Source organism: Dama dama, chromosome 13 (genome assembly GCF_033118175.1).
Source record: "Dama dama isolate Ldn47 chromosome 13, ASM3311817v1, whole genome shotgun sequence".
Taxonomy (NCBI): domain Eukaryota; kingdom Metazoa; phylum Chordata; class Mammalia; order Artiodactyla; family Cervidae; genus Dama; species Dama dama.
In genome coordinates, this window is record NC_083693.1 from 54,375,251 (window position 1) to 54,395,934 (window position 20,684).

The 20,684-nt window shown below is 35.5% G+C and overlaps 1 protein-coding gene across 3 annotated transcripts; it reads right to left on the reverse strand.

Moving 5' to 3' along the window:
• Positions 1-596: 596 nt before the first annotated feature.
• MBIP (MAP3K12 binding inhibitory protein 1) lies at positions 597-19,783 on the reverse strand. 3 transcript variants are annotated; one of them, XM_061159185.1, is made up of 9 exons: positions 19,580-19,783; positions 15,822-15,941; positions 13,851-14,075; positions 13,665-13,761; positions 11,251-11,316; positions 10,871-11,023; positions 8,278-8,375; positions 3,135-3,173; positions 597-1,130 (listed from the first exon to the last, which is right to left on the reverse strand). In XM_061159185.1, the coding sequence occupies exons 1-9, from the start codon at positions 19,706-19,708 to the stop codon at positions 1,026-1,028; spliced, it is 1,032 nt and encodes a 343-aa protein (XP_061015168.1). In that variant the 5' UTR covers positions 19,709-19,783; the 3' UTR covers positions 597-1,025. The 3 variants fall into 3 exon arrangements, with proteins under 3 accessions (XP_061015168.1, XP_061015167.1, XP_061015169.1); XM_061159184.1 differs by having other exon boundaries at positions 597-1,133; XM_061159186.1 differs by lacking the exon at positions 8,278-8,375 and having other exon boundaries at positions 597-1,133.
• Positions 19,784-20,684: the final 901 nt, after the last annotated feature.

The following is a 20,684-nucleotide window of genomic DNA, read 5'->3' on the forward strand; positions in this document are numbered from 1 at the left end:
AAATATATATACTGCCTAATATAAAACTGGGGCAGTCCAAAGAGGAAAGGCACTTAAGGAAAAGGGACTACGTAAGTTGTAACATCTTAACTACTTTCCAAAGACTTAGTTTTAGTCAACAGTAATAACATTTACTAGGCACTTCCTTTATGTCAGACGGGTTCATAAGCTGTACATGCATATCTCAACTATTGTTCATTACAAATATAGGATATATTATCCTAACACTTTACAGATAAGGAAATTAAGGCCCAGTGAGAGATTAAGTAACTTGCTTAAGGTCACATAGTCAGTAAGAGGATAAAAGGTATGTGTATGTGTGCTGTGCTCAGTCATGTCTGACTCTCTGAGACCACATGAACTGTAGCCCGCCAGGCTCCTCTGTCCATGGGATTTTCTAGGCAAGAATAGTGGAGTGGGTTGCCATTTCCTTCTTCAGGGGATCTTCCTAACCCAGGGATGGAACCCACCTTTCTTGAGCCTCCTGCATTGACTGTCAGATTCTTTACCACTGCACCACCTGGGAAGCCCCTAAAAGGTATGATCTATTTATTTAGATTAAACTGACACTTGGAAAAGAATATATGCACTTAAAATTCATTTCAAACTTTTATTGAATGCCTATTATGTACAAATTACTGTTTTAAACTAAAACTGGTTAACATCAACATTAAAAATATAAAGTCTTAAACATCACTATTCAAAATAAATCTTCCTTTCTGTGATAAACACACATACACACAAAGATCTACTTTCTAATTAAGGTTTTCAATTTTCAAAATACCTCCTTTAAAACAGAAGGGAATAAATTCCAACAATGCTACTTTCAATGCATTACCTATCTTAAAGTATACTGGAATATTTAAAGACTGCTTGCTACAAAGTGGACTCACATGAAAATAAACCTTGATTTCAGAGGTAAGTCTACTATCAATAAAAACACTGCAATTAATTAAATGGATATGTAAGTTACACACACATATCTAAAAAAATAAAATGACAATGAGAACAACGAGGGGAGTTTTTCATGGAAGGTGACGTGTCGCCATGGATTCTGTTTCTCTTGATTTTCTGAGCAGAGCTTGTTTGAGGGCACTAATTTTCTCATCAAGTTCAGCCAGTGAATAGTTCTGCTGTAAACAATAACACAAATTGCTGAGTAAGACTTTTGATGCAGGTAAAGTACTAAATGTACTATAAATACAGAAAATATCCAAAAACATGGTAAATAACTTTTTTTCTCATGAGAATAATTTTTAAATTGAACCATATATGTTCACTATGCTATAATTTAAAGACATAAAATAACAAAGCTTAAGTATTTCTTACTTTGGATTTTCTAATGACTAAGCTATCTTGAACCTTTTATACTTTGAAAGGGTCAACTGCCTATTCTCATAAACAATAGTAAAAAAAAAAAAATACATTTTAGTTTAATTGCTTAAAATAACTGGGAATTCTCTTTTGATACCCAAGGTAGTTGATTGCAGTTAATCTAAAAAAAAAAAAATTGACACTCACATTTCAAAGTTTTACAATTAAAAATAGAAGGGGATCAAGACTGTGAAGGATATGGAGCTCACCTCTGCAAACAATCAAAATATACATGTGGAACAACTATCATAGAAAATTCACTGGAAATGGCAGAATTATACAACCAAAGCTGCAAGAAAGATCTCTACGAAACCAGGTAAGACAAAAAAACCAAACATCAGGTCAGGACTTGTGCCCCTGGGATGGATATGTAAGGAAGAGAAGGTTTCCAAGGGAGGAACGCTGGCACTGGGGAGGGAGCAAGCAGGCTAAGCCATAATCTGGGAATTCCAGTCCTGGGGTCCTGCACAGGGGCAGCAAGCCCCCACGCCTGCTGGGAAATCCACTGCGACAGACAGAAGGGCTGGTGAAGCCTAGACTCTATGGGGAGGAGCACTTGTGCTGGCTTCCCAATAATCAGGGTGCAGAGAGCCTTGCACTGGCAGATGCTGCCTTGCTAGACCTCTCAATCTAAAGGGGTGAACACCACCAGCCTTGTTCACTCCATACCACAGCCTGCGAGATCTGGGCCAACCAAACACTGGGAAAAGACTTGGTTCAGCTATGCAGAAACAGAAAAGGGTGCCAAGAGTATGATCGGGGTGGGAAGGAGGTGGCCACTATCAGAGCACTCAGGAACACAGTGGTTTGTCTCCCAACATGAGTGCCCCAGCATGTCCACTCCACACTGCAGCTTAGAGTTGAGCTCTGGGCACTAAGAGAACAGCCACAGAGGAAGTCCAAATCCCAGACAGCAAAGCAGCCACCTCAGTTCCTACAATCCCCATGCTCTAGCCTCCTCCATACCTTTGCACTAGATCTGGGACAAATACAAAAATAAGCCACAATAAAGGAATGAAATTTTGCCATTTGCAACAATACAGATGGATCTGGAGGGTACTATGCTAAGTGGAATAAGTCAGACAGAAAAAGACAACTGCTGTATGACACCACTTATATGTGGAATCTAAGAAAATAAAACTAGTGAATATAACAAAAAAGAAACAGACTTATAAAGAGAATGAACTACCAGTGGGGAGAGGGAAGGTGCAAGATATGAGTAGGAGCCTCAGGTACAGCGTTCTATGTATGAAATAAGCTACATTGATATACTGCACCGCACATGGAATATAACCAATATTTTATAATAACTAAGTGGAGTATAACCTGTAAAAAATAATTTATTAAATATTGAAATGGTAATATTGGATAAACATAAAATTTTTAAGATTCAATTAATACAGTAGTACTGTGAACAGGGGTAGACTAAAGTCAACTTTGCCAGACACCTTTTTTGACTTAGATGCTAATTAGCAGTGTCTGCAGAAGGAAAGCAGATGAGATTTAAATTGAACATTTATTATTTTTCAGCATTTTGTAATTGATACTTTCTTCTACAGTTAACATCTGGATAGATTTTAATAGTTATTTGATCCTTCTGCATCATTCCTTAAAATAACACATTCATTTATGTTGCCCTTTTTTTTCCAGTCCTAAATCCCAGGATAGGACCTAAAAGCAACCATAGTAGAAACTTTTATTAATAAAAGGGTATAAAACTAAACTATTTCAGAAACCAAAATAAAAATATAGTAACTTACTTGAGGTGGTTGAACTTTTCTTCTTTTTCCAGAAAAGTTCTAGATTAAAAGTAAAAAAAAAAAGTAATCAATACTTAGAAAATCTAAATAATTTTTCTTTATAGAAGAGTGAACAAAATAAGGAGAACCCTGGCAGAAATAAAGCCCACAAACTCACTGAGCACTATCTGTAACTGACACCTGCTTTTTTCTACTTTGGAAGTTGCCCTCCAAAGATGGTATTAAAAGTATAAGTGGTAATGTCAGAACAACATGCTTGTCCCTGGCTATACACAACTATACATTCGCCGTTAATTTCCGCCTTCTACTGAGGCTTAGTGATTGTGGTAAGAGGAGCTCTGTGGATCTTCTCCTTAGTTTCCTTTCTTAGAACATTCCTATCCCAGGATATTGAACAGGTGAAGCAGCAACAGTCAGAGGGAAACAGAATGTGGAATAGCCAGCAGCAGGATGAAAACAGTCATACACACCCTTGACTGACTATAATGGGCACTGTCTATGTGACTCGGGAGACTACTGGTTCAGCCCCACTGGTCACCAGTGACCACAACAGGCAAGGGCCCAATTCTGGCCAGCAATTGAGGAGAGGTCAGCTGGGCATTAGGGAAGAGCTTCTGGAAAAAACTTCCTCACTTTTAAGAGAAAGCCATCTAGGAGGCAGTTCTTCCGGACACTGCTGTCGTCTGGACAGGACACCAGAAAGCACGGTAGCTATCTTACCACCTGCCAGGGGAAAAAGTCAGCACCAAGTAGAGCTGAGAGGGGAAAGAGCTCAGTTCTTTGACAGTCATGATCTAGCCCAATAAATCAATTTACCCTGAAGACTGCATTACTGTTGAACTTCCCGTGTTATAAGATTATTTCCATACTGTTTAAGTCAGTTTGAGTATAAATTTCTATTACTTGAAGCTAATAACATTTTCACCAACATACTGCTGTGCATTTTTTTAAACCCTGATCTAATAAATTATTGCTTGACTTTGTTCTTAGTTTCACATACCCACAAGGCCTTGAATGGCAAATTATATTAGTACATTAGTATATCTGACAAAGAAACTGTCAACATAGGTGGCAAAATTTTCTTGTGAACGTCTGCAATCACGGAGATTTAAAGCTGTTTTCAAAGAATACTGAGGTATGCCTCTTATCAGTGGTTTCTAGTAAGTGGGAAATCGGTAAGTGCTGGAATAATTAAATATGGAAGTGCCTATATAAACATGCTTCTTCCTTTGTCAAACTGAGCAGGGTACTGTGGTGGGGCCTACGGGCAGGTAAGGGCTTAATGTTTCATTTGGTCACCACTCAGTCTCCGACCTTCCCAAGAGGTGGCTTTTTACACACAGATGAAAACACACTTCCCCTTGTTTTCGTAACAGCTTAATCTGTAAAATATGGCCAGTTTCCATGTCATTGAGCAATCAGATTAATGTATCATGAAACCAAAGTGAGAAGTATCAGAATAGGACATCAGTGGTTCAGTGACTTAAAAGAAACCCATGCTCTGAGGAAACTTAGTGGTAAGGAGACCTCTTTCATGACCAACCCCTTTCCTTACTTCTAATCAGGTGTAAAGGGTATTGTCAAGAGTGACAGGGGGAGTGCCTTAAATGTTTTGTCCCTTCTAGTCCCACTGCCCTGTTTCAGACCTTCATTTCTCCCTGGCGTGGGCAATGATATGCTTCTGAACTTTGACTCCAAACTCTAACTCACGCTTTCACAATGCCACCAGACAGAAATCCATTCAAGGTTTCTCTTTCTCAAAAAAATTAACTCAGTGCTCCCTTCTCCCCATGCTTCCCTTTAGAAGCAGGACTTAACCATTACGGACTAGAGTTATGATTCCATCTAATCAGTGCTATCAAACAAAGTCAACATACCTTTAAAAATCCAATAGTTAACTATCGGCCAAGTCCTATCCATTCATTTGCACATTTATGTAATGCCTACTACATTCTGTGTTCAAAGATGAACAAGACAGTTCCTGCCCTTCAGAGGCTGAAAATATAGTGTGAAAAACAGACACGTAAACATGTAAGTGATAAATGCTATCAAATGAACAAAGTGCGATGGAAATATACTCATGAAGAATGTTACACTTACTGTTTTCCAGGGTCATAATTTAAAAATCAGTAAGTAATTCTCTGGAAATACTCATAAAGATTGTATCTTTTAAATGGTCTGTTAAGCAATGCACTCAAAATTTTTAAAACATTAGTACATTCAAATTTTCCCATGTTGAATGTGAAGGGTAAAAATCTTTAGAACTACCACATTAAAAGTTTAAACAAGTACTAATCTTTGTTGTAATTCCTGCTTTATATACATTAACTTTTTTGGAGTTTTATGTCTGTTTCATAAATGAAAAGAACTTTACATAAGCTAGTTTTTTTTAGGAACCAAATATAATTTATATTGTTTTTCTGTTTGTTTCCCTTTTCATATGCTGTGCTGTACGGTTACCCATAATAATCTCTATCCAACTGTGTATAGGCTTTACCTACATGTGAATCTGGATTACATACATTTCGTTTAAAAACTTTTCATAAATTTGATTTCTAACAAAAGTTCAATCTTTAGGAAATTTAATGGGTTCAATTTTCCTTTACTTCCTACCTTTGGAAGCTAGAAGACTGTGCTACATATCTAATCTATTCTTCAAGAGTCTACAGAAAAGACATGTAAGTAGAATTATGCAATTGCCATTATGAGTACTCTCAGCAAGAGGAAAGTAAGAGTGGTGAATGATGTGCTATGTCATCTGCCGGGTGTGTATTACTCTCCTCTCACACACAACGACAGCTCTAGAGCTGGTTCCATTCTGAGAAAGGAATGCAGCTCCTATAGCTGGGACATTCCTCTGTTATGGAAGGGTGGGTGTAAAATCTTTGCCTTTGAGTCTGTACCATACATATTCAGAGGCCTTAAGGACAAAACCAGTTTGTTTAAACATTTCAGTGTTTTGTGCTTGTAGCTCACTATTAACTTGGATATGTCATTTCAAATACTAATCCAGAAATGACCCCTCTAATCTAATATGTTGTTTAATATATTTGGAAAAAAAAATTTTTACAGCACTAGTTTTATTACAAGTGTGACAACCCCACACATACAGGCCAATCCTGTTTACATTTATAACACTTCCTGCCTCTGAAGTTAGTTTCAGACCTCAGGCCTCTGACAGTCTCAACTGTTCTTACCCATTCTATCTATCATGTCTATATTGTCTCTCCTGATTATATCAAGTGTTAAGTCCTACCTACCTCTTCAAAAGCTTACCTGATACTTCTAACTGCATATCCTGCTGACTCAAAGTCCATATTTCCTCCCAAAATATCTCCTCCTCCAGATTTTATTTCTACCAATGATAGTAGTATTTTTCCAACCAAAGACTGGACTCATTCTTGCTATACAATCAATTATCAATATTTGCCAAATTTTCTTTCCTTCTGTCAATGGCACTAATCTTTTCTATTCTTGCTGTCATGTCCTTGTTTCAAGACCGCATTTCACATTTAAGCTAGGATAATACTGTCTTCTTTAGTCTCTCCCTTTTCATATCTTATAGAACAGTATCAGATGAATCTTCTACCATTTGCACAAGTCACATCCCAAAATTCACAGCTCAAAAATTTCCACAGCATGTAAACCTTAAATTTCTACCTCTTTAATCAAACATTCTATCCTATGTATCAAGAATCCCCCAAAATAAGATTATGATTTGAAGGGGTTGTTCTTTTGTTAATTAAATTTAGTAAGAGATATGTTAAGCTTTTAAAATCTGAATCAGAGAGAAGAAAGAAAGATTGAAGGGCCAAGATCCACTGAAGGTATGTAATACTATAATACTCTCTTTTAAGATGAGTTCTATTGTTAACAAGAATTATATTAACAAGATATGAAACTGAACTAGAAAAAATAACCTGCCTAAGGATTTCTTAATGAAGGCAGTTTGAATGGGAAAAACTTATTGTGTGTTACTGTAGCAAAAGGCATACAATATAAAGTTTCCTAGGAAGAGGCTAAGGAAAATCCTCAAGATGGAAAGTCCTTTGCAATTATGTGGAACCACCAACAAATCTCAAATTAGAGGAGAAGGCCAGAGGAGTTGTATGACTTACCCATGTTTATACAGCTACCTCTAAATGGTTTCTGAAATTAAATAAATGCTCATGTTTACTGAGGTTTTACCTTGCGCTACACAGTGTGCTAGGTGCCTGACTGGTATTATCTTCTTTAATCCTTGCTTCAGCCCTCAGTACTTTAATCAGCTTCATTTTATATTGGAGGGAAGTAAATCACTAAAACTCTCTAAATTACGGAGCTTTAAGATTCACTGCTCACTTTGGTTATCTGACTTACCTTCTTCATCTGGAAACATTCCTTTTTTGTACCTTACTCTAATACCAATTTGAAACTTTGGAAAGATCACTGTTATTCCTAAAATAATCCTGTTTTCACCAGTGACTTATAATGATCCATGCTAATTGAGTTATTTTACATAATATTTCAGAAATAGGAGTTTTAGTAAATTTCATTAAAAATTTAGTATTTTACTTTAGTTCTTTTGAATATGGCGTTGCTTTAAAACACACACAAAGCCCCAGAAAAGGCAGGTGTTATGTATAATCACCCCAGAAGACGGAGGAAAATAACACAATGAGCCCAGGATCAGTTGTCTGAAACATGCTAATATGACAAAAATACTTATCAGCACAGATTGTTTTTTAATGTTCTTGGAAAAGGAGAAAAATGAAGACTAGTCTTTCAGAAAGTCTGCAGAGAGAGGGATTGGAAAGGCAGAAGGGATAATGGAGAGTAAGACCCCAGAAGAAGCCTCTGTTTTTACAAGACAGCAAGTTCAGAGCAATAGGGCTATTCCAGCTCATTTATTATGCCACAAAAAAATGGCTTAAATTTGAGAATTTGGGTAATGTACCATGACGTAACTCCTCAAAAAAATTATGTCCATAATACAACATTAAAAATCTCAATCTTTAAAGAACTAGGTAATTCTTTACTCAGAACTATGTTCATTCATCACTGAACTATTAAAACAGTTTTTTGCACACAGCAGATCTATGAGTGAATTGTTATATGATAAAGAATCCTAAAATAACATTTATTTTTTCACAAAGACACTTACTACAGATTGAAAATATTCAGGAGAGATGCCTTCCAATTCAAGGATTCTGTCCTCAAGTTTTTTGATTCTCTGATAAATGTCTCTTGGCACTGGACCACCTAAATACATTAAAAGAAACATATTATTGGAGAATTCTTCTTACAGTTTTATCCTTAAAATATCATGCAAAGACACTTAAGCAGAAGAATGGGAACTATTTAAACTTAAGAAAATAGATTAACAGGAATAAAATAAAATTAAATCTTTAGCAAACATTTTCATATTATACACTATGGGATATATTATTGTACCACACTTCTCCCCAAGCCACATTTATGCCTCCTATGTTGCTAGGCATGTTGTTTTATGTTAAGTTCATTTGATAAGATATTTAGTAGTTCCCATACAGAACAACTTGTATCTCTGACAGACTCTGACACTTAGGAGGAGAAAAATGCATAGTGACAACTGACAATTCAGTGGTTGCGATATGTCATATTTTCTTCAATTTAAACTTCTTACATGCCGTTTTTTCTCCTTTAACTCAGAAGAACTTTTTATAAAAAGGAACTTTACCATAATTCTTAACTAACTTTTTAGGGAGGGGATTGGTAAAATTAAGGTTACTGAGATTTCAAGGCTATGATTATATCCCAAGTTCTTCCATCCCTCAGCACCACCTCTCCCTGGATTATCATAACCTCCAAATTGGTCTCGTTGATTCTGCCTTGCATGCCTAAAGTCTGTTCACAACACAGCTGCCAATGATCCTTTAAAAATGTAATTCAGATAGTGTTAGTTCTCTGCTCAAAACCTTCCAACACATTCACACCTCACTCACATTAAAAACCAAAACCTTTACAGTAGTTTACAAAGTCCTATACAATTTGGACATTGTCCCCACATACCATTTCAGCTATTTGATCCCTTTTTTCTGTTATTCAACTAGGCCAAGTACTCTTACAACTTTAGCCCTTGTGGTTCTCTCTACCTCTGTATTCACAAAGCTAGCTCTTGCCAACTTCAGGTCTTGGCACAACAGTTACTGTATCAGTAAGGCCTTCTCTGACTGCTCTTTAAAAAATACCAGAGCTACCACCTCCCCCTACCCAGCACCCCCTGCCTTATTTTTCTCGTAACCCACTGACATTCTATATATTTTGCTTCTATATTGCCTGTTTCTCCACTCTAACAATATAAGCTCTAAGAAGGCAAAATGTTTTGTTTTGTTCATTGGGTATGGCTGTGCGGCCTGTGCACTGCACAAACCTAGGAAGCATCAGTTCACAAACTGCACAGGTACTCAATATGTACTGAATGAATAAATACATTAGATCATCATTATGCAATTAAGAATATTCACATCCAAAGTATCAACTTGTTAAATACAAAAACTCTAGAAATATGTTTTTTTCTGAAAACTTCTAATTTTTAGGAGCTTGGTTTTTCCTGCTCTTGACAAAAGGAAAATGAACAACTTATTCATCTGACTTTCCTCTTGCTGCTCCCTTTAGCTAGAATGTCCTCTGCTGCACCTCTGTACCTTTCAAGAACCAGTTCAAGCTTCACTGGGTCAACAAAGCACTGCCTGAATCTCTTCACAAAGAGGCTCATTGAGCTCCACCATATCCTTCCTTCACAAGCCCTTAACATCCCCCGTCACTGTTAATCTTTCTTCCATAGATTATGAAGTCTTCGAAGCCAGGAACTGTGATTACATCATCTCAGTATCCCTCCTGTCTAAAACAGTGCTTTGCGTATAGTAGGCATTCAACAGGTACTTCTCAAAATTAGCTACTTGATACTATTAGATTTAATAAACCAGTCAATCCTAGTATACAGTTGCAGTTTAAATTAGTTCTGGGAGAATTAATTTGAATGCTAATCTCTTTATCATCCTCAATGGTTTACTCATTCTCATTATCTTCTACCTCCATCCACAAATACACCAGCTAGACTGGATTTAGAAATTCCCTGAACCATATTTTGTGCCTCTGGGCGTAATGATATTTATAAGATAGAACTGACAGGATCTGATGACTAAATGGGGAAGGATACTGAGGCTTTATAGCCAGTTAAGTTCTAGGTTTGCTTTCTAGTTTCCACTTACTACATTGGGCATGCTGCTTGAGTTCCCAGAACTTCAGTTTCTTAATCTGACAAGGGTAACAACACCAACACCTCACAAGGTAGTCAAATGTTAAGTGAATTGATATACGTATAATACTTTCAGAGTGACTGGCACTTAATAAATGTTAGTCACTTCCCCAATGGCATGTCTTTTTTATATGCTTGTCTTCACTGGAAAATCTTAAAGGACTAGGATCAGACCTTTTAATACTTTGTACCTAGCACAGTGTGTGAAAAGAATGAGAAAGATGGTCATGGTTAAGTCATGAAATTGATGGAAGTGTAAGGGGAGGAAGAGGAACACAACCACATGAACTGTAAATTCCTTAGAAGCAAGGACTATGCTTTCTTCATTTTTCTACTAATCAGAACAATGTTTTGTATATGACAAGCCCTCAATGAAAATTTGGTGAATAAATGAATTGGAATTTCTTTAACCACTTGCAAAGGTACACTACAGGACACTGCCAAGCACTCTGCTTACCTGTTTGCAATCGCAAGTGAGCCTCGATATTCTGTAGTCGTTCTTCTACAGCCTGATTACCACAATCTCGGAGCATGCTGTTAGGTTTATGACCCGACCCTTGAATTCCTTCAGATCTAGTCTGTGGTCCATATGTATTCACAACTCTAGAAACTAAGTTCAAAAACTTTGAGTCTATTAAATTTACATTTCAAAACTTATAAATTCTCTCTCCCTAATAGTATTTTGTATGTTCTTTTCATATCACAAACCCAAGTAGGAAGAAAGGCAAGATTTTTTTAAATAAATAAAATTTAGATAGGAAAGTGATTTCTATTCCATTTTGCTTATAATTAAGAATAAGCTTCTGTCAATGACGAAACTATGTGGTGGATACTTACCTTTTACATGACTTTTAAACCCAGGGTAAGGAGTAAAAATCGCATCAGTTCTTGCACAACTATTTTCTACAAAGAATTTAGATGAGTATAAGTTTAAGTATATTCTTAACTTCAAATGTACATTTTGATAACCCTTCAATAATGCATACGTTACTCATACTCATAATCAGAGAACATCTAATCTTATCTAATGTCCAATTTATATACGGAAAAGTCCTCAACATTCAGTTTTTAACAAATACCAACATTCCTAAAGACCATCTGTGTCTTTGGATAAAATAATTTTATATATTATAAAAAGTTAAAAATGTCTAATCTAAAGAGATATTGTTCAATTTCAACATAGAAATAAGCAAAGCTCAGTATTTTTACTGAAATATAAAAAATACAGCATTTGTGACATTGCTTGCTGACCTAATTAGGGAACATCAAATATAGAAGATTATGCATTTAATACATTTTGTATTTCAGAATACCACACAAAAAAGACCTTGAAACCTACAACACATACTTTTACACTGGCCTAGATTTTCAATACTCATTTTTTTTAAATCCCTAAACACAAAAGCTAGCTATATCTTTCTAGACTATCCCTTTCAGAAAATGAAATTTTAAGGATACCATGTGAAAATTTGTTGCAAATTTTTCCTAAGCAGGAAAGTATAATTTCTTTTAAGTTAGATATCAACAAATAAATTAGGGGGAAAGCTGGAATGATATTAATATATAAACATAAAACAATCTTTAAAATGATGTTAAGTAAAACCATGTACGGCAGTAAATTTACTATAAAATTCCCCTTGATTATAATAAAAATGGATGGTAAAAGATACTGAAAGAAAGTTCTTTTCCCTAGGGAATCTGACTTTAAAAAAAACCTATTGTATGTATTTTGGTCGAGAGGTCCTGAAAGGAACACATTACAATACATCTGAATTTTTTCAGTCTAAGTTTCCTTGAGATAGTTCTGCTGACACAAACTGTGGGAATAAAATTCCAAATTTGCTTATCTTTTATATATTAATACCAGACAAGAGTCATTTTCTTTTTCTTTTTGAAACTTCAAAATATATTTAAAGGGCCATCACCTCTCCATTCTCTTCCTACCATTTCACGGGGCTAAGGGTTTAAAAAAAGAAGCTATCATCCATTCCAGAGCTATATTCCAAATACATAGATTAACTGACCCATTAGAGAGAAATTCAGCATAGTGTGAAGACATTGAATGTATGAGTGCTAGTCACTCTCCACAGCAATTCTTCCCAGCACTGTTTGGAAGCCAGCAAGGGACTGAATGGGCCAAGGAATCCTGCTGAGCATTTCAATTCTTGTCAATTTCTATCCCCTGGTGGTTTATAATAATAGAGTTAGCAGGGAGAACAGAGGAATAACATTAGTGACACATGTGCTTGCTCCCTCAACAAACCCTTTCTCATGGGTTGCTTGCAGTTTGATTGCACTACCTGAGATTTTGCCACTGCTGCACCTGTTCTGAAAAGCTAACAGTAAAATATATCAAATCTAGAGATACGCGTGTATAATGTTAATAATAGGAAAGGCTGAATTTAGGACCCACCTTGAGCCTGTTATTACTTCATTATGAAGAGAATCAGTGCACCAATGTGGTATGAGTCAATTCTAGGTTCATCTGACAATTCAGTATTCATAATAATTAGTCAAGAGATGTTAGAGGCAACAAGAAAATGCCTCATCCCAATTAGGAACGCTTCTCCATAATTTTTTCTAAGAACTACTTGTTCTGATTATTACTATGATGCCTGAATATGATCCATGCCAGTGCTTTGCAGTTTTGTATTCTGCAGCATACCTGCAGATCTGTAAATACACTATAGCATCATGTGAAGAGGAAAGGAGATTCTGATGAAAAACAGCAAATGTATGCACGGTATGAAAGAAATGGAAGAAGCATAAGATACCACAGTCTTGATGACAAATTGGTTTTATCATGACATAAAACCTTTCAAACAGCTAAGGAGTAGTGAGAAAACTGCTCCCTCTTGAGGAGTATTAACTTTACTAAGTTTAACTTCATGTATTAATATCATAATTTCATAAGTACCTTTAAACTTAAAATTTATATAGTTCAGGTCCTTATTACTAGTGTGACTGAGCAACCCTGTCACCCATATGTTATCTTCATTTCCTAAAGGAACTTTAAAACAATCTCTTCACCTGTGGTAAACATTGGCCTTTTTACAGTAGCATCTGATTTCTGTATAACCAAAATGAAAACAATTTTGTAATACACTCTATTATTAAACAGAAGAAAATTCTGCTTAGTTTCAAAATAAACCTGTGAAATAATTAAACTGTGTTCTTAATGTTATCCATTTTTTTTTAAAAAGAAAGATCATTAAAATCCTAAAAAAAATTAACTTCTTCTAGGTAGTTACCTTGATTACAGTCAATAACATTGCAAAATTCCCTGACATTGTTTTCATTGATTTCAGCTTGCTTTCTTTCAATAAATGCAGATATCCGTCTGTCAATCTGCAAACAATAAGTATTTGCATCTTAGTTCAAACATAGTAAAATTTAAAAAAAATGCTCCCTTGGCCCCCCAAAACCCAACTTCTTACTTCTGCTTTTCCAGCCTTTATCTGAATTACTTCTGAATCAAAATGGATCTGTGTCTTTTTCACATCTCCTAAATCACAGTCTTTGTGCTTTTCTTCCTCTTCCAGGTCTCCAATGGGAAAGTTGGCATTTACTTCATTCTTGTTCCCTGTTTCTGTTTTTCCTATTTCTTCAACAACAGTTGTATTCTCCTCTTTAATCAGAGGCTGAAGTTTTGCTAAAAAAGGCTGAGAAAAACACAATTCCATCTGCTAAGGTTCAAACTGATCATAATTAATCACATTTACCATATTTATATAAATTTCAGCTAAGTAAAAGCAATATTCAGTATCAATTAACTAAATATAAAAGGTTGGCATCATACATAGATCTGACCACTTCTAAGTGTTTTTGCTGTTCTCTATTATTGTGACCAATATCATTTGCTATAAATCTATTTAAAGAAAAAAGGAAAGAAGAGAAAGAAAACCTGAGGAAATCTAAAATTTTCTTTGAGGGAATCATTCTGTCACTCATCTTTTATTTTGTGCCAAATCAAAGCCTCAGCCTCTGGCACCAATGCCACTTAATTAACATGTCATTCAAATGCCTCCTCAGAACACTAAGGCTTAGTATTTTTCCTCCTTAACACAAGAGCCAGTGCTCTCACTCAGCAAAGCCCTGCATTAGCACTGTATCACTGGAGCTTCTCCACTTGAAACTGCAGTTGGCCAAAGTGAATGAGACAGCATAGACATGAAATATATAGGTGTTATGCTGAGTGAACACTCAGGCTTTTCCTGACATGATAAGATATCTTCTTGGGTCATGAATTTAAATTTTTAAAAAGAAAATGAACAAGAAAAAAAACTACCAAGAGCCATAGCTGAAAGAGGTAGATGCCTACAATACTAGTGGGGAATACAACTCTATTCTATCATGTAAATTATACTACCATCCCCTCCAACACACTCACACAAAATAAAATTAGGCCTCAACTGAGTCCTATAGCTCATTGCTTCCACCCTTCAAAACTATGGTTAACTATTACTTTTAATATGAAACAGTTAAAATTTCCCATAAAGTAATTGAATAGAGGGCTGAAAATTGTCTACTCCACTAATCAAAACATGCCAACACTTGTCAAAGTTCCAATTATTTTTTCATACCTATAATTTTGCTTCTGTTGTCTGCTATACCAAAAACTCTTCTGAATCCTTATGATATCTTAATGGCACTAAACTGACCAATCCAAACCTCTATGACATATTTTATACTTTGATTAGAGATAAACTGTAACCTTGTATCAATTATAACTGCAAATATGTTCAGTTGGAAACTAGCAAGGTCATAATAGTGTTTGGTTATTGAACTGAAATATTTAAAAAAATAGCAATACTATTATAGATTAACAATTCAGTGTTGGCTTTTAATATAAAGAATGAATTATTTCAAACTCTTAAGATGATAAAATAGTGACTGGCTACTTACTAATATGAGACATTAATGTCACAGAAATTACTTTCTTTTTAAAAACTATGCTGAAACTGTTTAATTGCAATAGACACTCCAGGATGTGTCATGCTGGGATAATGCCACTTCTTCAACCACTGAAAGCACTCCATGAGCCTCCAAACTCACCCAAGGCATGGAATCATTATCATAGCATGACACACACCTGCCGTGTCTTATTGCTTAATTATAACCCACCATAGATGCAACTGTATTGAATTTTCAGTGCAAGTCTGGAATCGAATAGAATTGCATTCATTCAGTCATCACACCCACATCAGCCCATTCGGCTATATTCCTGTAACTGTCCTGATCACTATGGAAATTAACAGATTTGGATCCAATCTGGCTGAAGTAACCTTTTATTAATAACAGTATTAATAAGGTGTTAAGACAGAACCTACAAATACTCCAGTGCACAATTTAGCTACAATTAATTTCTAGTTTCAATATCGAGTTAACATTTTTAACAAGAAATTTACCTGTAAATATAAAACGTGTTGCTCAAGTGCACTAAATAGAAAAGCGGGCTGGAGTGCCGAGACGCTCTGGAGCTTGTTCCAATCGATTGTAATTTTCACCACATCATCTCTGAGGTTAAGCTTCAAAGGGGCAAACCAGCAATATCACAAAAATTACATGATTAAGCTGTACATATGGGATTGTCACAAAAATAAGACTTCTATAGAATAACATGCCATTTAGCTCAAAGTTCTCAAGTTTTTAATGATACATAAAAGTGGTCTACCTAGTTACCACTCCAAAAAGGCAAGAAAGGTCCAGTTCTCAGAAAAAAGCAGACGACTTCTCTAATTCTTTTCTTGGGTCTGTGTAATGGGACCATCTCACAGGTAAAACTATCCAGGAAAGATGAGGCTTTCTTTTTTGATAATTCAGTATCTAAAAACTTTTGGATAGGGGCCAACAAATGCTTGCCCTATTCAAAATCCTACTGTTTCTAGCTAAGAGCATTAAATACAGGGGGGAGATACATTGATGAAAATTCTGATTTCATAATTTCTGCGTTTCTTTTTGTTAAATATGCACATAAATACGTAACAAATATATCATTCCTCTGATGTCTTCCGAATCACATTTTCATTGTTTTCAATTTTACCCTATTTTTAAAAATTTAAAAATCAACTCATACATTCATATTCATATTCATATATATTATAAAGTCTGTGGATACATGGCAGCATGTTTACTTCAAATAAAACTTAAACTATTATTTCGCTGTGGAAATCTGAAATTTAAAAACAAATACTTTTCCACAACAATGAAATAAATGGCCAGAGACTAGATGGAAAGGTCAGACTCATTGCTAAACAGTATTTTCTAGTAAAGTATAAGAGTTCATTATATGAAAATTTCTCATAAATTGGCTATGTATGACCTATTACAATAAAAATATACATAGAAAACTACCACAAACCTGAATATAAAATTAATATCAAGATGAGTGAACATTTCAGAGGGAAAGCCTCCATCTTTAGTATTTCAAGTGAATAAAAGTGAATCACTGTAAACATTTTTAGGGACACGTGTATTATGGCATATATCCTGCATCGCAGGATCAAGTTAACTCTTATTTTTTCAGAAATCATTTATTTAAAATTAGTCATGTTTTATACAAAATAAGGACAAGTGTTCTATTAGTTAAGATCTTATGAACTATGATTATAATAAAACAGAAAAATGAATCACTGTACCGAAAGAGATCCAAAGTTCCCCAAAAGGCACTATCCAAATGAATGCCGTATGACAGAAATTTCCCACCCTTTGACCAGAAATATTTAAAGTCCATATTAGACAAGTGTAAAGAAATAAGTTTTGTGTAGGATGCACTGGCAAAAATTAGTTTGTTATTTTAACTTAGGTTTTATATTAAGATAACCATATTAATCTTAATTTCTATTTTTTAATGCTTATAAAGGTTTCCTTAGACAACAACTTAGGCATGGAAGTAACCCATTACTATACTTTTACAGTTCTGAAAGAACCTATAGTTGATTATAACAAATTTATGAATACAGTTTGGGGATAATGCAGGCAAATCTTCAACCAAAGCAAAGCATAAAATTTTCTAGAGAAAATAACTTACAGAAATTAAATTGAATGTCTGGATCATATTCTCATTTTAATTTAGCAGAATTATGTAAGCTTTCAAGTGCAAGATATTTGGTCTTTGAAGAAACCACATAACAATGTCACAAATTAACTTTAAAACTATCCCCAACACATCCAACTATTATTCAACAAATTCCATATTAGTAATATATGAATTCTGTGCATTTTTACCTATAGAACTTGTAAACCATTCAGTCAAAAAGGTATTAGTCTGTCATTAATACAGACTATTTAAAATACACATTTCAGTAAAAACTTTATTACACTAATACAAAAATCCAAGTTAACAATAAATATTTCTTCAGCTTGGTAAAACGCAGCAACCAGAGGCAAAATCAGTATTCAATAAATTCAAAGTCTGGGCTACAAAAAAATTTTTTTAACATCTGATTTTATGTTTCTTATTGAGGAGAGCTAATAACACAATGATACTATGTAGAAGGAACTAGGCATTTTACAACATAGCTTTTTAAAAATTCCTTAATCTTGTTTCAAAAGGAAATAGTTATTTCCACCAGGAACAATTTTATTAGTATAGTACTCTGGCTTTCATTATCTTTAACAGTACATCTCAAGATATAAAGAGTATCACCAAATTGGCTAGCATTTAATTGATCAGACAATCTTATTTTTTTACAATCTTATTTAGTCTTATTTATGGTCCCTTTACTCTGTCATGAAAACTAACCAAATATTTACTCTAAATATTTTTGACAGGTGACATAAGTAAATTTTAACCATATCACTATTTTTACCTACAGAATGTCAGAATGTTTAAAAATTTTAAATGAGTTTTAAAAATTTAGTATGCAAATTATTTCAAAAGATAGGTTTAAATTAATGTTTTTAAAAAGTATCTCATCAGTGGTGTGGGGGGTACTTTTGTAAACTATAGGTGAGTATCAACTTTTTTCATCTTGATATTAAAAAAAGTTCCAATGTCCATGCCATAGAAAGTTCTCAAACTTTTAAACCATTTACAGGTCTTGAGTCTTCAGACTGAAATAATTACCCTAAGTCTTAAAAAATAAATAAATAAAAGTTCTAAGTCCTTGACAAACTAATGAGTTTAAAAGTTATAACTTTTAGCTGACTCTCTATTAATAAGCATCCCATTACTCCAAAATGAATGTTTACCTAATACCAATGCTCTTTGTAAGTCAGGACAAACACTGAAATTTTTTAAAACACTGAAATAACCTTTTAAAAGACTGATTCACCATCTACCCAAGGCTTTTAAAAATAATTTTCATAAATCAAACGCTCTATTTTCATAAAGGAAGTTACCTTATCTTCAACACAAATGCGTAAGTCCAAGATTTTTATTTTTAAAGATTTCTTTTTGAAAGCAGATAAACGAATTTTCAAGCTGTTTCTCATTTAAAATTTGCTTTGCATTTACATCAGGAAACAGTGCCTTCAGCGTAAGGAGTACCTTTATTTGAGCTCCATTTTATTATGACATTTCTGCAAAAGCCAGTTAAACTAATAAATAGTTGAATTACGAGTTAAACAAGTTGTGATACAAGCTGTACCGACCAAGAGTAACTCAGCCAACTTAACGCTAGAAACAGTTTAGATTAATTCTTCTTCTTTTCCTACTCCTTTTAAAGGGGAAGAGATGCAAGCTACGGCCAGAAGGAAAAAAGTAAACAAAGGCAAGTGACTCATAAGAGCAAATCACCCTAAAGAGGCGGAGAGCGCTTTTCCAGAAATCTCAGGCCCTACGAACCTATCAATTTCTACAATGAATGAACTGGAAGAAAAAACGATCCAGAGGCTCCAGGCGCCTCCCAAACCATCAGAGAAGCTCTTCCCTATCCATTCTCTCCAAGCCTGTTTCTAACCGAGCCGCGTTTTCACTTACACTAGCCTCATTCACTCTTGGTAAGAGCTGCAAATCTAGCCTGTCACCGGTCATGATCTAACCCACGCGGCCATCCTCATTCAGCCCACAGGCTACCCGGCCCGCGCTCCTCCCCCGGCCTCTGCGACTCCAGCGGGGTCCCACACCCTGCAGGCCTCCGGTGCCCCCTGCCTCCGTACAAGGGAAGATGGGGGGAGGGGCAGGCTGGTTCCCAGACCCCTACTCCCACAGCACATTACTCACTTGTCCAGCCAGGTTTTGCAAGGAGCGAAAGACTTCACAGACTATGTCTCGGGAGAGGCTGGGGCTGCAGCTCCGCTCCAGGCTCCTGTCACCGATGGTCGGGCGACTAAGCTCGGCGGCAGCAGCCATGACACTTTCTGAGGCTGCCCCCGCCAACACCAAAGTGCGCTCACAACCCACCCCTCCCTCGATCGCTTTTGTCGCTCCGCGATGATGTCAAAGCACTGCGTCTCTTTTAGACCAAGGCTTTGAGGACCACTGTGTGACTGACAAGCACCTGCGCCAATCAGGTTCCGCTAAGGACCGAGAGCGGATGATTGCCGACCTACGTGAGGCTGGCCACAGTATTTCCACTGGAGATTGGAATCGGTATTCAAAGAGGGTTAGCTTCGTGAAGTCTACCTTGACTCATGTTAGTTATGAGTATTGCTAGAGAAAACTTATAGTTAAATGTTAGTGGTTTAGTCCCATATTAAAAGTTAAAATTTTAACACAGCCCTGTGGAGTGATCTGGAGAAAGACTGTATCAGGGATGCAGCGCTGCCAACGCTTGTTTGTAAATATTGAGAACTTTTTCACAGAGAATTGTCATACTGGATAGAGTATTTTCATCCGTATTCAAATTAACATCACTAATTTTTCATTAGAGGAAGAAGATATAAAACAAAAATGTTTATGCCTCATTTACTATCAAGGGAATGTTATTAAATCTGCAAAGTAATTCTGTCAAGTTTTAAAACTGATGAATTAGTTGTTTTTCTCTGGGTAATACGATAGAGACACTCATCCTAAAACTTTCAATAAAGGGAAACACTGTCAAGATGATCCCAACAGGAATTTAACCCAAGTAAGCAATCGCATGCAACACAATCTCTGAAATCAGAAGATACAAATCCGAATTGAAAATTGACGAAATATTACTTATCAGATAACTTTGGTAAAAGATGCTTGGTTTGTAGTATTACAGAGTCTAACATTGAAAATTCTGTCCTGTGCAATTTAAGAAAAAAGTTTAGAAACTTTTTAGTGTTAAAATCTATTCATAAATCTATTCATATTGTTCACACTTGAACAATAAACATCGTCAGTTTAGAGATAAGAGAGG